Raw genomic sequence first — 14,019 nt, forward strand, 5'->3', positions numbered from 1 at the left:
CATTTTTTTGCCTAGAGAGATTATTATTGCTTAACGGCTTTAGAATGCTTCTTAGTTGGTATGGTCCATGCATGTGATGCAATTATGTTATGTACTTAAATGGGGACAGTAAGGGGGAATGTCGGTTTGCACAAGTTTTTATACAACTTACTTGCAAGATTTGTCTTGTTTATTTTATAATTAGACACAAGTTAGTCTTTTTATACATTTTTAGTGTCTACTAGTCTTCTATGTGCTACTCTGTAGATCTTGTAGCTATGCTCGCGATGAGGACGCTTCACAATTAAGTAGGGGAGAATATATTTTCTTTTTTGAAGATGCATAGTGGTGCTCGTGGTAGCTGTGATGTTGATGTCCATGATGATCTTGTAGCTATGCTTGCGACGAGGATGCTTCACAATTAAGTAGGGGAGAATATATTTTCTTTTTTGAAGATGCGTAGCGGTGCTCGTGGTAGCTGTGATGTTGATGTCCATGATGATCTTGTAGCTATGCTTGCGAGAGGACACTTCACAACAATTAAGTGGGGGAGAATGACCACATAGGAATATGCTAAAAATTGCCCAAATTTTTTAATAAAATTGTATACATCCGATACACTATTACCATCTTTTTATATTATTTCAATGCAAATGCAGTTGTAGTTATTGTCTTTAGAGGATGGTTGAGCAATCCAACAAGAGGAAAAAGAAGGATGTTACATTGAGCATAGTGTTCTAGGACTTGTAGTAGAGAAAAAGGGGTTACTGCTAATCTTTGTAGAATTGAGAAGTTGTAAGGAGAGTTAGAGGTGGAGAGAGGGATTAAAGCTTTGCTAGGGACGGTAAGGTCAAGATATCGAGAGGTCTTGGCTTTGATAGCTAAGGGTGTAGCTAATTTTGTAAGATGCAAGTCCCAAAGCCGCACAAGGGCAGGGAAAAGTAAGGTTCTTGCTTATAGAAGCTGGTACAAGTATCTAAGGAATGCTCTCGAGAGGATATAAGAAGTCTAGTGAAAAAGAGCTCTCAGTGCAAGTTCTATCCATCAAGCATAACTAAGAAAATTACATCTTAATCATGAGTAAAGGTATATTTGTTGGCAAACATGAAATTGAGGAGATTCCATACATGGATAGGTGACATGCCTCTATTTTAGACACTCGAAAATATCATCTATACTTGTACAAAAGACCTGTAGCCTACCACTTGTAAGTAAAAGTCTTTTGTCATTTGAGATTCCATGGTTATTTATAATGAACAAAGAGACTAACATGCTAACTCAAGGAAGAGTCAAACCTTAAATGATTAGGGGGAAAATAATAAAATGAAAGGGATTTTGAAAGGAAGAAAAAAATAAAAATGGGATGAGAAGAGACATTTGCAACTAGACGGGGACCATGGTGCAAAAAGGTGCCTTCTTGGCAATGGAGAGGGGAGAGGGAAGAGAAGAGAACCAACTGCGATGATCATTAAAAATACAAAAAGTAAAAAACTGGTTCAAGTTGGAAATGAATCAACACCAACATCATGCTCATCAATCTCGTCATTGTTGATTATCACTAGGAATTGAGTTTGCATCTGTCATAAGGAAAAAAAAAAACTTAAAAAAGAAAGACCATTCAACCATAAGAGAAGGTGCTTGGTGGAAATGTTGATGAAAGAGAGAGGGAGATGGGGCACCTTCCTAGCTCCATTCAATCTGCACAAGGGGAGTAGAAGAAGGTCCCAGAGAGCCAAGACAAGGCAATCTAACAATGCCAGGCCTGGAAACAATGCTAATCTTTCTTCTTCTCCTCCATCACTCTCTTTGTGCAACAAAAGAGAAGAGGAGAAGCAAAAGAAGAAGAGAGGAGAAGAAGATCTTCTCCATGGTCCCTCACTTTCACACACTCATACTCTTCCTTTCTTACATTCCCTCTCTTCCTCTCTCATGCACAAGAAGGAAGCAAGAGCAAGAACAAGAAGGGAGCTAGTTTGCACACACACCAAGAATGAACTTATCCATTCACTTTTTAACTTTTATACATGCCCTTCCCCCCTTGGGCACCCAACCCATTTCCATGACTGGCCATCCCACCTTGGTTCTCTTTTCCACTCTTCTCTTATTCTTTCCTATTCTTATGGCTCCTTTACATGCACCTTTTCATTTACAACTTGCATAGGAGGGAGCCTATCCCTCTTTTACAAAAGGCTAAAATACACTTTATTTCTTGTATGCCTTGTTCTTATCTTTTAAAAATTTTCTTGCACTTCTTGGTCTTCCTTTTCTAGTGGCGTGTCTTCTTATGCTTCTTCTTAAGCCTTCTTTGCATCTCGTGTCATTTTGCACCTTGTGTTGTTTCAAGGGTTAACAATGGTTTTGTTTTATATATCTTATTTACTTTGATTAGGCCTTGTTCTAGAAGGAAGTGATGTAAGATCACTCTCTCTAGTCTTCTTGGAAGTGCTAGGAACATCATTATCTCTTCATTTTTCCTCAACAATCACCTCTATTCCTTGAGTCATTTCCAAATAAGCATAAATCAAATGTGTCAACTAGAGAGTCCTACCCAGTCTCTGATCTAATACTCTTCCTTGCACTATATAAATTAGATTGCTATAGTTCACGGTGTTTTGGCCACATTTATTGTAGTCTCACAGAATTTCTTTATTCCACATTACATACACTTGCTCTTCTATATAGTTAGCTAAAAATCACATGGCTTTTGAACCTCCCATGGACACATATGCTAAAACATCTCATATTTTTCCTAATATAGTTGGATCTTTCCTTAGGTGAACTTGACTAGCATGGAAACCCATATTTGATAATAATGCCTCACATTTATTAGTGTATTGACCTGAAAAAGATAATGCCTTAATTAGTGCATATGCATAATCAAGATGCAACCTAAGAAGCTTGTTAATTATTATAATATTTGCATGAAATGTGCAAATATGAACACTCCTAAAGAGAAATAAGATGAGTGGGATCCCCTATTTCTTCTTTGATGGTGCAATAGTGCTTCTTCCCCCCTTGTCATGGATATGATCCAGAGAAGGGGCCATAAGAGCCCCTAGTGTGTGTAAGAATAAGAGGCGATAGTGTTTGTGCTCATGACCCATATCAAAGTGGTGCTACAAGAGAAAGAAAAGAGATATATACCCAACTATTCCAAGCTCAAAACTACTTCTAGCTACTATAAAATCATTTCCCTAAACCAAAATACTTAAACCACGCATCCTAGAACAAATCTTAGAAGAAGATTATTCCTAGTCTTAGCCAAGTCATGAAAAAACCTTGCCAAAGGAAAACTAGCTATGGAAAGCTTTCTCAAACTTGTTAGGTGTTCTCCATTTTCTTCAAGCTCATGCTATTTTTTGTTTCTTCAAAAATCCTAACAGTACATGCATGCAAATGCAAGGGTTTGTGTGTAAGTGTAAGTGTCTACATGCACGTGTATAATGGCTATGTGTAATTGTCTATGTTTAGGTTTCTATGTGTAGGGGTACCTTGTGTACATGCATACATACAAGTATCTAAGTCTCTATGCATGGGTCTATGTGCATCTGTGCATGTGCATGTGCACATGTATGTGTATGTCTGAGGATATATGGTGTTGAGGTACAAGGATATGCATGAGTCTATGGGTACGTGTGAAGATTTTGAGTACAAGGGTGGGATATGCAAGGTGTCAACGTGCTAGTGCCAAGGTGTGTGCAATATTAGTGTGTGTAAGCATATGCAGGCAAAGTCTATATGTACATATGCATATGCAAGGACAATGTTGTGCAAGAGTACTAATGTGTGTGCATGGGTGCTGGTGCAATAAGTCACATGCACCTATGTGAGGAGTGTAAGTTTCATGTGCATGTTCACGAGTGTGCAAGTATGTGGTGTGCAAGCATCCTAGGTACATGTGCACATGCATGTGTGCATGGTCTTTTATTGACATGTCATTGACTCAAAAAATGATTTAAAAAATATGAAACATTCACTTCCTAGCATTAATTAGTCCACCACCTTTTGGACTCCCTTCTCTCTCCCATCACTTGTAGGATTATAGAGCAGTGTTCGGGAAAAAAAAAATTGTGAGCCTAACATAGATCCTTCTTCTCTTAACCTAAGGCGGTTTCATAAAATTTGAACCTTACAAAACCTTTACATTCTAAATCGAATCGGCCCAATTCCCTTGATTCTACAAATTGAATCGGTCAAATTCCTTTTTAAATCTTTAATGAAAGGATAATCATTTTTTTCTATTATTTGAAAGGGTTTTTATCTCAAACTTTTCCTTGGAATTTGTTCAATTACTTCTCTTATACCTTAGAAATCAAAACCCTTATTATCATTAGTAACTTGATCTACATTACATATCTAAAATTTAAATAGATAAAAACAAATGTATGCAAGTTGTTTCTATGTCTCTTAGTGGGTCTATGCCATATGGCCTCAGAGAAGTATACACATTATAGGCACAAAGACAAAGAGAACGTTAAAAAAAAATAGAAACCCAAAAAGAAAAGAAGTTAACTATTAAAAGCATAGAATAAACAAAAAGAAAAAAAAACTAGCATAAAAGATAACATAATAAAATATAAGCAAAACAAAAAATAAAAAAGTTTAGAAAAAGTCAAAACACATTTTATTAAAAGCAATCATGATACAAAAAGAAAAAAAAACTTAAGCAAAACAAAAAATAAAAAAGTTTAGAAAAAGTCAAAACACATTTTATGAAAAGCAATCATGATACAAAAAGAAAACAAAAACTAACATAAAAGAGAACATAATGAAATACAACCAACATTATAAACAAAAAAGTTCAAGTACATTTTATAAAAGCAAGCATGATCTAAAAACAAATTGGAAGATTTTTATTCAAAAGATAGAAGCCAGCAAGGGAAAAATAAGTTTAACATAGGAAAATGATTAAGAGTCAAAAGAATCAAAACAACAAAAGTGCAAATAATGCATAGTGACTTCAAAATCATCATAGGCCATAAAAAATCAATTGCTCTTATGAATATGCAAATTTATTGCAAAATCAATGAACAAATTCCTTGTGCTGTGTATAAATGGCGATGTGTTTTTTCAGCCCATAAGTCCATACTCTCAATGAACTCTATATCAGTGAACTTAGAAGGCCCTTCAATAAAGATTTTCATTAATGCATCTAAACTCTTAATCTCCAAACGATTACGAAGCTTACTCTTTATCACAGTTCGAGCACTAAAACCTCTCTCACAAATAGCAATGCTCGAACATTGGACAAGAGCTACTTGACAAAGAGTAAGAATATTCGGATAAGCATCCCTCCACATACTATTGCAAGCAAGTGTTGAAGTTATTTCTAACAATGTGAATCGTATCCAATCTCTAGAAGCTTGATGCTTAAAATTTCTAAATTCTTTCTTAAACTCGTCAACTTCTATCATTGCAGGGAATTCTTCTATATTTAGCTTTTTAGGAAAACCATAATATGAAGTTAATTGATCTATCTCTTGGGTTCCATAGTTTTTTAAGGCCTTCTCATGTATTGGATGTTGTGCAGGCACAAGTATTTTTAAACAATTAAGTATAGAATTATCTTGAAATCGAGAATTCAAGTTACTTACCACTGAATTGGCAAAAGCAACTTGAAATTCTAAGGCCCTGTTAAAGTCTTCTCCATTAATTTTACGTTTTAAATCATGCTCATAAAATTTCTTCCCATGCAAAGCACCTCTTAATGTATATAAATATCCTTTTTCAGGCCCATAGTCTGGAAGGATATCATATCCATATACTCCAATAGTTAATGCATTCACATCAACAGGAGGACAATCAATGTAATATTGTGTTATGGATACAATTTCGTTCTTTACAAGACTATCTATAGTGGTGACATCTACAAAGTCTTTTTGAAACATTTGGCTTAGTGTTGTTAAACCTCTCAAAATATCAGCTAAGAAATGTAAGCAATAAACACACTCAAACTCAACCAATTCTTCATAAATATGCAATGCCTCTCTTTTAGTGATATCAAGTATTGCATCTAAAGACTTACACACTCTACTAATAGCTCTATATCTACTTAACCATCTCACATCAAAAGTATGCTCAAGTCGAAGAATGGGACATGCCAAATCTTGTTGCATAGCTTGCAACCCTTCTAATCTCTTCGTGCTAACATTAAAATGCGAAGCTATAGCATTAATAAGTTTTTCTAGTTTTTTGCAATAAGGCATCTCTTTTGCTACACTAGATATTGCAAGGGCACTACGATGGGCAACACAATGAATTGATGTTAAAAATGGATTAACGTGTTTTTTCAATAAGGCCTGGACACCATTCTCCTTTCCTACCATTGTGGAACATCCATCAGACCCAAATGCAACAAATCTAGATAAATCTAGCTTACATTTCTTTAGCTCTTTAATAATAGCCTCAAACAAAGACCTTGCAGTGCCATCATGCACACGTATGATACCATAAAAGCTTGTTTTAGGAACACAATCAGCCTCGAGATATGATAAATAAATAACCATATGTCCATGTGAGGAGATATCATTTGACTCATCAATTAAAACACCAAACCATGGACTAGTTGAAACCTTTTCTATTGTACTTTTCATAAGAGACGATGCCATGCAAAAAATCATTTCAGCACATGCCTTATCATCATTATAAAGACTAGTAGTGTATGGTGCATGGCAATCTTGCAATAAGCTTATCATGTCAGGAAACACAGAAAATGGCAAATTTTGCTTTGCAATCAAATATGCCGTTCTAAATAATGAAAGTAATGCCTCATCTTTTACTTCTCTTATTTTTTTAACACTCTTTTCAATTGAGTCTTTTCCTTCGAGTAAAATAGCTTGCATAGCAAACTTATGACATGATGTGCGAACATGGGATTTCAAGTTGCTAATTTTAAAATTTATAGATCCCCCTTTTGAATATGCACTATGGGGATGAGGATATTTCAAACAAAATTTACAAAACATTTTTACTTCATCTCTATCATAAACAAGCCATTTAAATTGGTCTAGCCAATCCTCTTGAAAAAGTAAGCGTCCTTCTTTTTTCCTTTCAAATTCAGCCCTTTCTTCAAGTGACATGTTATCGAATGATTCATTTGAAGATAACACATTAATTGAAGTTGAGCCCCCAATATCATCCGTATTTTCTTTTAACTTTTTAGAAAGATGCTTGGCTATGTTTTCAATCCCAACCCATGCAAGAAGGTTTCCTTGTCTCTTATCTTTCAATTTAGGTGCCATTCTCAAAGTTAAAAAGAGTGGTTGCGATCTTACCGTGTTTTTTATAATCGTTGAAATTTTCTACCTTTTGTTAGGCATTCGTTCCCTTTGAAAATCTAAGCTCCTCCAATAGCCAACCTCTATCTTCAAACTACAATGTCTCACAAAGCTTTTTAACCTATTAACAACCACATAGCAAAATAAAAATAAAAATTAGTACTAATATTTTGCCTTTAAGCTTTCACTAACACGCATATACACACAATGCACATTGCACATGTATGTCACACACACATATATATTATTATACACACACACACACACTCTCTCTCTCTCTATATATATATATGTGTGTGTGACATGTGTGTGTGTGTGACGTGTGTGTTTGTGTCTATGGTTGACAAAGCAAGTGCTCCTACGAGCTTTGTTGGCCATACAAAGTACTTTCCATCAGACTTCGGAGTATTATCAAATGATGATTGATCGTGTAAACTTAGAACTACCACCTCTCACCTTTCTTTGTTATTTTGAATCACTCATTATTTGTTAAATATGATTCTCACCTTCACGAGTTAGCCTTCAAAGTTTTTAGTTCAGGAGGCAGCAGCCAGCGTCGCAGCCTCCCCTGGAGGCGGAAGCCTGGAGGCCCGAGGAGGCGGGAGTAAGCCCCAGGAGCCTAGGTAGTAGGAGGTCGTAGCGGGAGCCTGGAGGTTGCAGCGGTGCAGCCCCAGGAAGCGGCAGCCCCAGGACTCAGGAGGCGTGGAGACGGCAGCCCCAGGACTCAAGAGGCGTGGACTCTGGAGAGTCGAGGCCCCAGGGGCCAGGAGGCGGCAGCCTGGACGCCGGACGGGTCACGGTCACTCAGCACTGGAGAGTCCAGGGCCGAGGCTTTGGACTCTGGAGTCTGAGGCGGGCCACGGAAAGTTGAAACCCCAAGAGGCAGGAGCCTGGACGGTGCCAGCCTCCAGGTGGACTCTGGAGTCACGACTGTCTGAGAGGCAGCCTGCAGGTGAGGCACTGAGTAGTGAGGCTCGAGAGGCACTGGTGACTGAGCAGTGAGGCAGCCTGGGCGGCTGGGCCCTGCAGGAAGTTCCGAGAGCCTGAGAGGCATTGACGCTGAGACCCGAGGGCCGAGAAGCAGCCTGCGGGTCCTGACTCCTGCCACCTGGGGCTCGAGAGGCAATGAGGGCCGAGGGGCAGCCTGCGGGTCCTGCCACCTGGGGCTCGAGACGCAATGAGGGCCGAGGCTGAGAGTCGAGACCCGAGAGGCAGCCTGCGGCCTTGCACTGTGCAGGAGTCTGGAATCCCGAGAGGCAGCCTGCGCCGTGCGGCCTTGAGGCTTGCAGAAAACTCGAGTCGAGACTCGAGAGGCAGCGCTGAGCGTGCAGGTCCCAGGAAGTTCCGACCTGAGAGTCGAGAGTCTGAGGCTGTGAACTTGTGATTCGTGAAGTTCTTTTGGAATTTGGATTCAATCTACTAACTTCTAAGTGCCCAGGGCCACGGCGCCACGCATCTTTTGAACTGCAACTTTGAAGACTGAAAGTTTGCATTGTGCACACTGCAACTTTGCATGTGCCATGATGAAGTTATGAACATTGAACTCTCGAGTCTCCACTTGGCACTCTCTCTCCAATTTTCTGACAGTAGTCAGCAGCAGCCAACTTTAATTATAATTAAGGCTAAATTTTAAAACGTTTAAACTTTAAAGTTTCACTTGAAAGTTGACAGTGGACACTTAGCTAAATATATATTGTATTATTAAAAATCCTTTTTCATTTATATTTAGAAAGATCTTATCCTTCTACATTAATCATGAGAAGGATATTCTCCCTCTATGATAAAGATGAACCGGCCTAAATCCTTTTCGCATGTATTTTTCACAAGTAGACAATTCCTCCTCAGATTGGATCGAACGAGTTTTCTCCTAAAATGAACCGGCCCTAGGATGAAGCGAACCCGCCTTTTCCCGAACATTGTTATAGAGAGCCAAGTTGGTCATGGATTCCCATGCTTTCTCTCTTATCAATGCAACTCTCTTTAGTTCATGGAGGAATTTGACAACCAACAATTTATATATTGGATACCTTGGTTACGATTGCAGTTTCTTGTTGTTGCTCTCTCACGGTGATCAACACTCCTTGTTTTGAGGAAACTCTCCTCTTCCCAAATTATTCTTCCTAAAATCCTCCTCATTGTAGGATGTGCTACTTAGTTGTGGATGTCATCATTGTTGGAGATGGGGGAAGTAGATGGGAGGTGTGGAGAAGAACTGGGTGGGGGAGATGGATCCAAGTTGGTTGTGGAGATGCAACCAGAGGTGACATTGAAAATGGAGATGGTTCTATGTAGTGGCAACAATCGGGGCATGACCTTATCGTGGTGGGAGCATGTGATGCGAAGGAGGTGGGTGTCACAGTAGGGATATGGAAGGAGATATTAGTGGGGGTATGGAAAGATGGGGGAGAAGATGGGTATGAGGAGGTGGAAGAGATGGGGAGGAGAAGGCAAAGGTCAAAGTGGAGGAGGTGATGAGATGGGAGAGAGTAGAGATGTCCTAGGTGGGTGGGGAGGGAAGATAGAGGGGTCAAGGGGGGTGTTAGAGGGGCAGAGAAGGCAAAGAAGGGGAGGTTCAAGAATGATGTTGGGGGTGGAGATATTAGAGAGGTGAAGAAGTTGGAGAAATGGGGAGCAGGGTGGCTAGAGAAGAGCGCGGGGGGTGAAGAAGGTGGAGAGGTGGGTCAGGGAAGGAGTTGGAGGGGAGGGGATGGGCAGAGAAGTTGGAGAGGAGGGTGGAAAGAGGGGGCACTAATGGGAGTGGAAGATGGAGGTTGATGAAGGGGCACTCCTCCCAGGACTCTCCCACGAGGTCTTTATGACCCCGGGGAGATGGGATCAATGGTGGAAAATGTACTTGAAAAAAGGATAGAAGGCCGCTCTTTTTTTCAGCAACAAGTAAATTCATAAAGTACAGGAATCCCAACCCAATAAGTAAACCCAACACGTTGAAAAAGAGCAAATTTCTAGGAGTTACGCTATGATTTCGAGGATAGTAAACCGAATGAATTTGGGCTGTGTGGAATGACCATTATTCCATGTGAAATAACTACATGGAATCCACCAAACCGAGACCCCATGGGAGATAGCCTTAAGGCTTGCACATCGTGCTCCTCGGCTCTCTCGCATCTGCCCCCTTCTTCTCGCACACCCTCCTCGGCTCTCTCAGACCTTGCTCTTCTCCCACACAGAAGCGTGCGCACCCTGCTTGGCTCCCTCACATCCCAGCGCATCTTAGGCACCCACGCCAAGGAACCCACCAGCTATGCGGCCCTCTTGTCCTCCTCTCTCTCGACTGGGGGACTTCCACCTCTCTCGCTGGCGCGTGGCTGCTTTGAGCCTCTCTACCACGGCGTAACCTCCCAGACCTGTGCAAAGGAAATCCGCTAGCTCAGCAGCCCTCTTGTCCTCTCTCTCTTGGCTGGGCGGCTTAGGTTGGCACATGTTTTGTGTTTCCACCTTTAATTCCGAGTTTACTTTTTGTTGCTATTGGGTGAGTTGTACAGGTCATCATGCTGGGTTTACTTATGGTCGCTATTTGATGATTGGGTTCATGCCGGGTTTACTTTTGGTCGCTATTCAGTCGTAATGTCGAGTTTACTTTTGGTCTCTATTCAATGACTCAGTTCATGCTAAGTTTAATTTTGGACACAATTCGATGATAATGCCGAGTTCACTTTGTAATGCATTCGGCCTTATTGAATCAATATTGTCCAATATGTTTGCAAACTTCATTTATTTTTTGGTACTTTGGTTGAAATCTCCATGTATAATTGTGCGAGGGGTTGCATGCCAGGTTTACTTTTGGTAGCTATTCGGTCATAATGCCAGGTTCACTTTTGGTCTCTATTCAATGACCGAGTTCATGTTGGATTTTAGGTCGCAATTCGGTGATAATGCTAGGTTTACCTTGTAATGCATTTTGCCTTACTGAATCTATATTATCCAATATGTTTGCAAACTTCGTCAATTTTTGGTACTTTTTTTGAAATCTCCATGTATACTCGTGCTTTGTTTATGGCAAGGGTTGCACAACGGCTGTTAGGTCTAACTCCACAAGTAACTTGAGAAATCTTCTTAACTTTGAAACTATCTCTACCAAAACTGAGTTTAGGATTGCTTTAACCTAAGGAATTTTCATTCATGTCTCCGTCCATTGTCATTCCTTGCGTCGCTGCAATTTATAAAAAATGGCATTTGGTTATAAAGACATGTTAAATACACTTTGGAAAATAAGAATGATGGCTCTAATATATTGAGGATTGTAATTTGTTGGACATGTAAGGAAGCCCGTATGTGTAAAAAATTTATTTACATGTGACCTAGAAGTAAACCCATAACTAAAAGTATGACTTCTATGGATGGTAAAGCAGTTGAACATGAGTGTGTCATGGATTATTATTCTTGTTTATGATAGTGGTTTGTTGGGATTTAGCGTTGATTGTTCTCTTCTTTTGTGCTTGGTCTTTGGTTTTGTTGGGGTTTTAGGGTTGATCATTCGCTTATTTTGTGTAACATGAATGGTGATGTTTGTCTTTGTCATTGGTTGATAGGCACTTGGTTATGGCACCATGCACGAGGAGTCAATCCTCGCAAGCTCTCGGCCCCAACGGGACCCTCTACGCACACGATCAAAGAGGACTATAAGTTTCATTTATCTTTCGGTTTCTACTTTCAATGGATTGTATTGATTTGTAATGATTTCATGAGGGGCGCTGCTAATTGTTTGTTGTAGGTGACATTATCTTCTTGGCCTAGCTGTGAAAGCCATGACGAGTGTGTTACACCCTTCCCACATGAAGATGGTGCCGTCTTCACGAATCACTTATCGGTAAGAGTTTTGCAATACCATGCACTGTGTTTGATGGCATTATGGTGCTCTCTAAGTTTTTGGCATTGTGACGTGGTGTCCACTCACTACACATGTACTTGCTTAGGGCCAAGCACTGTATGTGGAGATCACTCTCCTTGATGGCTCTCAAGCCTGGTAGTGCCGTGCTAACATCCTCTGCCCAAAGAGACATGTGAACATGAAGAAGAGGGTTAGCATGGTCATCCACTTGAGGGATAAGCATAGCATCCACATCAATATTCCTCGGACTGATCGCCTTGTTTTGGTACCACACACACTTGTGTTGTTGATGCATGGCTTTGCCAAGACAAGACTCGGTTTGGAAACTTGGAGAGAAAATTGGAGCTAGCTTGCAAGAAGTATGAGAGAGGGCAATATGCAAGAGCAAGACACTTATGGGACTTGCTATAGGAGGAGCATACCATGACACAAGAGGAGTTCGTAGCCACTTTTGTGAGAAGGGTCATCGGCCAGTACGATTCAAAGAAAGAGCATCGCATCCAACACACACAAAAGCCTATTGCCAAGGGATATGATAAGCATGTGAGTATCTAATATTTATTCTCTTATGAGAAATGCAATATTTTGGTTTAATTATCTCACATTTATTTTAACGCATGTTTAAAAATGACTTGGGTGTGGCTTAGAGATAGCTCCACAGAGATCTTGAGGGATTGACAGATGGTGATGTTGATGGGCCCGCCGCCTATGGTGAGGGTGATGCCATTGACCATCACCGTGAGTCAAAAGTGAAGGAGCAGAAATTCCAAATGGAGCTAGATGGCTTGTTGCAGCACGGTCCTACCATTGGTGGTGAGGACATGGCTCCCCAAGTTAGTGTTTATTGTTGATTCTTGTGGAGAATTTTGAAAAATATGTGGCTTTTGAGACTTGGATCATGGATTACTAACTTATGTTGCCCCTAAATATTGGGATTGTAGGTTTATAGGATGAAGCTATTCACGTACCTTCTTCTCTCGCCTAAATCACCTGCACATAAAGGTTGTGCACATAAAGGTTGTACTTTGTGAATGTCGCATAAGGGTCGCTCATGGTTTAGGGATAAGGTTAAAGGCCCATCGAACCTACTTCTTGTGTTTTGCTATAACTACTAGGGCCCTCAATAAAAAAATGCAGTGGACTGCGGGTTCTACGTGATGGCTTATATGAGAAGCATCATGAAGAGTGGGGTGATTGGAAAGCCACCAAAGTATTGGGTAAGAAATTTTCAAGTTAAGAAAAAATGGATTTTGGTTTTTTGGAAATTTCCAAGGATTGCAGGTTGCCTCTTGCAATTGAGGAGAAGATTGTTCGATGTCGAGTACGTGCAATTGACTAAGGAAGACCTTCATAAGTGGGCTGTTACTATGTTGGAGTGTTTTGAGCAGTAGTAGACATCGTGGGTAGTGGACTCTCTATGGATACTATCTTGATTCAGGGTATGTATAGTACCCGATAGTTGAGTAGAAGCTCTTAGTAGTTAGCCACAATGCGTATGGGGGACTTTGATATTATACGCAATGTGGACTTTGGTTTTATGTGTATTGAGGACCCATGTAACTTTGGTCTTATGCACATTTTTGGTTGAAAAGATAGTCTTTAATTATAGTCATGTTTTGCAAACTCAGTGATCACATTCTATTTGTGCACGCTTGCTTGGGTATGTGCCTTGAAGTGATAGAACATTAGTTTAGAAAATCTAAAGTAATGAAAACTTTAAATTAATTCTAAAATGAATATGCATTTCTTAGGATGAGATTTGTTTAAAATATTCCCTCCAAGTGTGCCCTATCCTTCTAATAGCACTTCGTGACATATGGTCGAGAGGCATCGCTTGTATTGCAACACTAGTAACTAGTGTATCTAGTGCAATGGATTCATGCAATAAATATACAAACAACAAACAAGAAAAAA

General features: G+C 39.9%; 1 protein-coding gene and 1 long non-coding RNA gene across 2 annotated transcripts; one reads left to right on the top strand and one right to left on the bottom strand.

Annotated features, from left to right (window-relative positions):
* Window positions 1–4,991: 4,991 nt before the first annotated feature.
* On the bottom strand, window positions 4,992–7,220 carry LOC148019439 (uncharacterized). Its single transcript, XM_087701349.1, has one exon. It carries the CDS (start codon window positions 7,218–7,220, stop codon window positions 4,992–4,994), a length of 2,229 nt encoding a protein of 742 aa, XP_087557475.1.
* Window positions 7,221–10,329: 3,109 nt separating this feature from the next.
* LOC148019440 (uncharacterized) lies at window positions 10,330–13,410 on the top strand. Its single transcript, XR_015687561.1, has 5 exons — window positions 10,330–10,687; window positions 11,807–12,084; window positions 12,191–12,648; window positions 12,753–12,938; window positions 13,047–13,410. It is a non-coding gene; the product is annotated as an uncharacterized LOC148019440 (long non-coding RNA).
* Window positions 13,411–14,019: the final 609 nt, after the last annotated feature.

This window comes from Lygodium microphyllum, chromosome 20 (genome assembly GCF_053477565.2).
Source record: "Lygodium microphyllum isolate KBCC chromosome 20, Lygodium_microphyllum_v1.1.10, whole genome shotgun sequence".
NCBI lineage: Eukaryota > Viridiplantae > Streptophyta > Polypodiopsida > Schizaeales > Lygodiaceae > Lygodium > Lygodium microphyllum.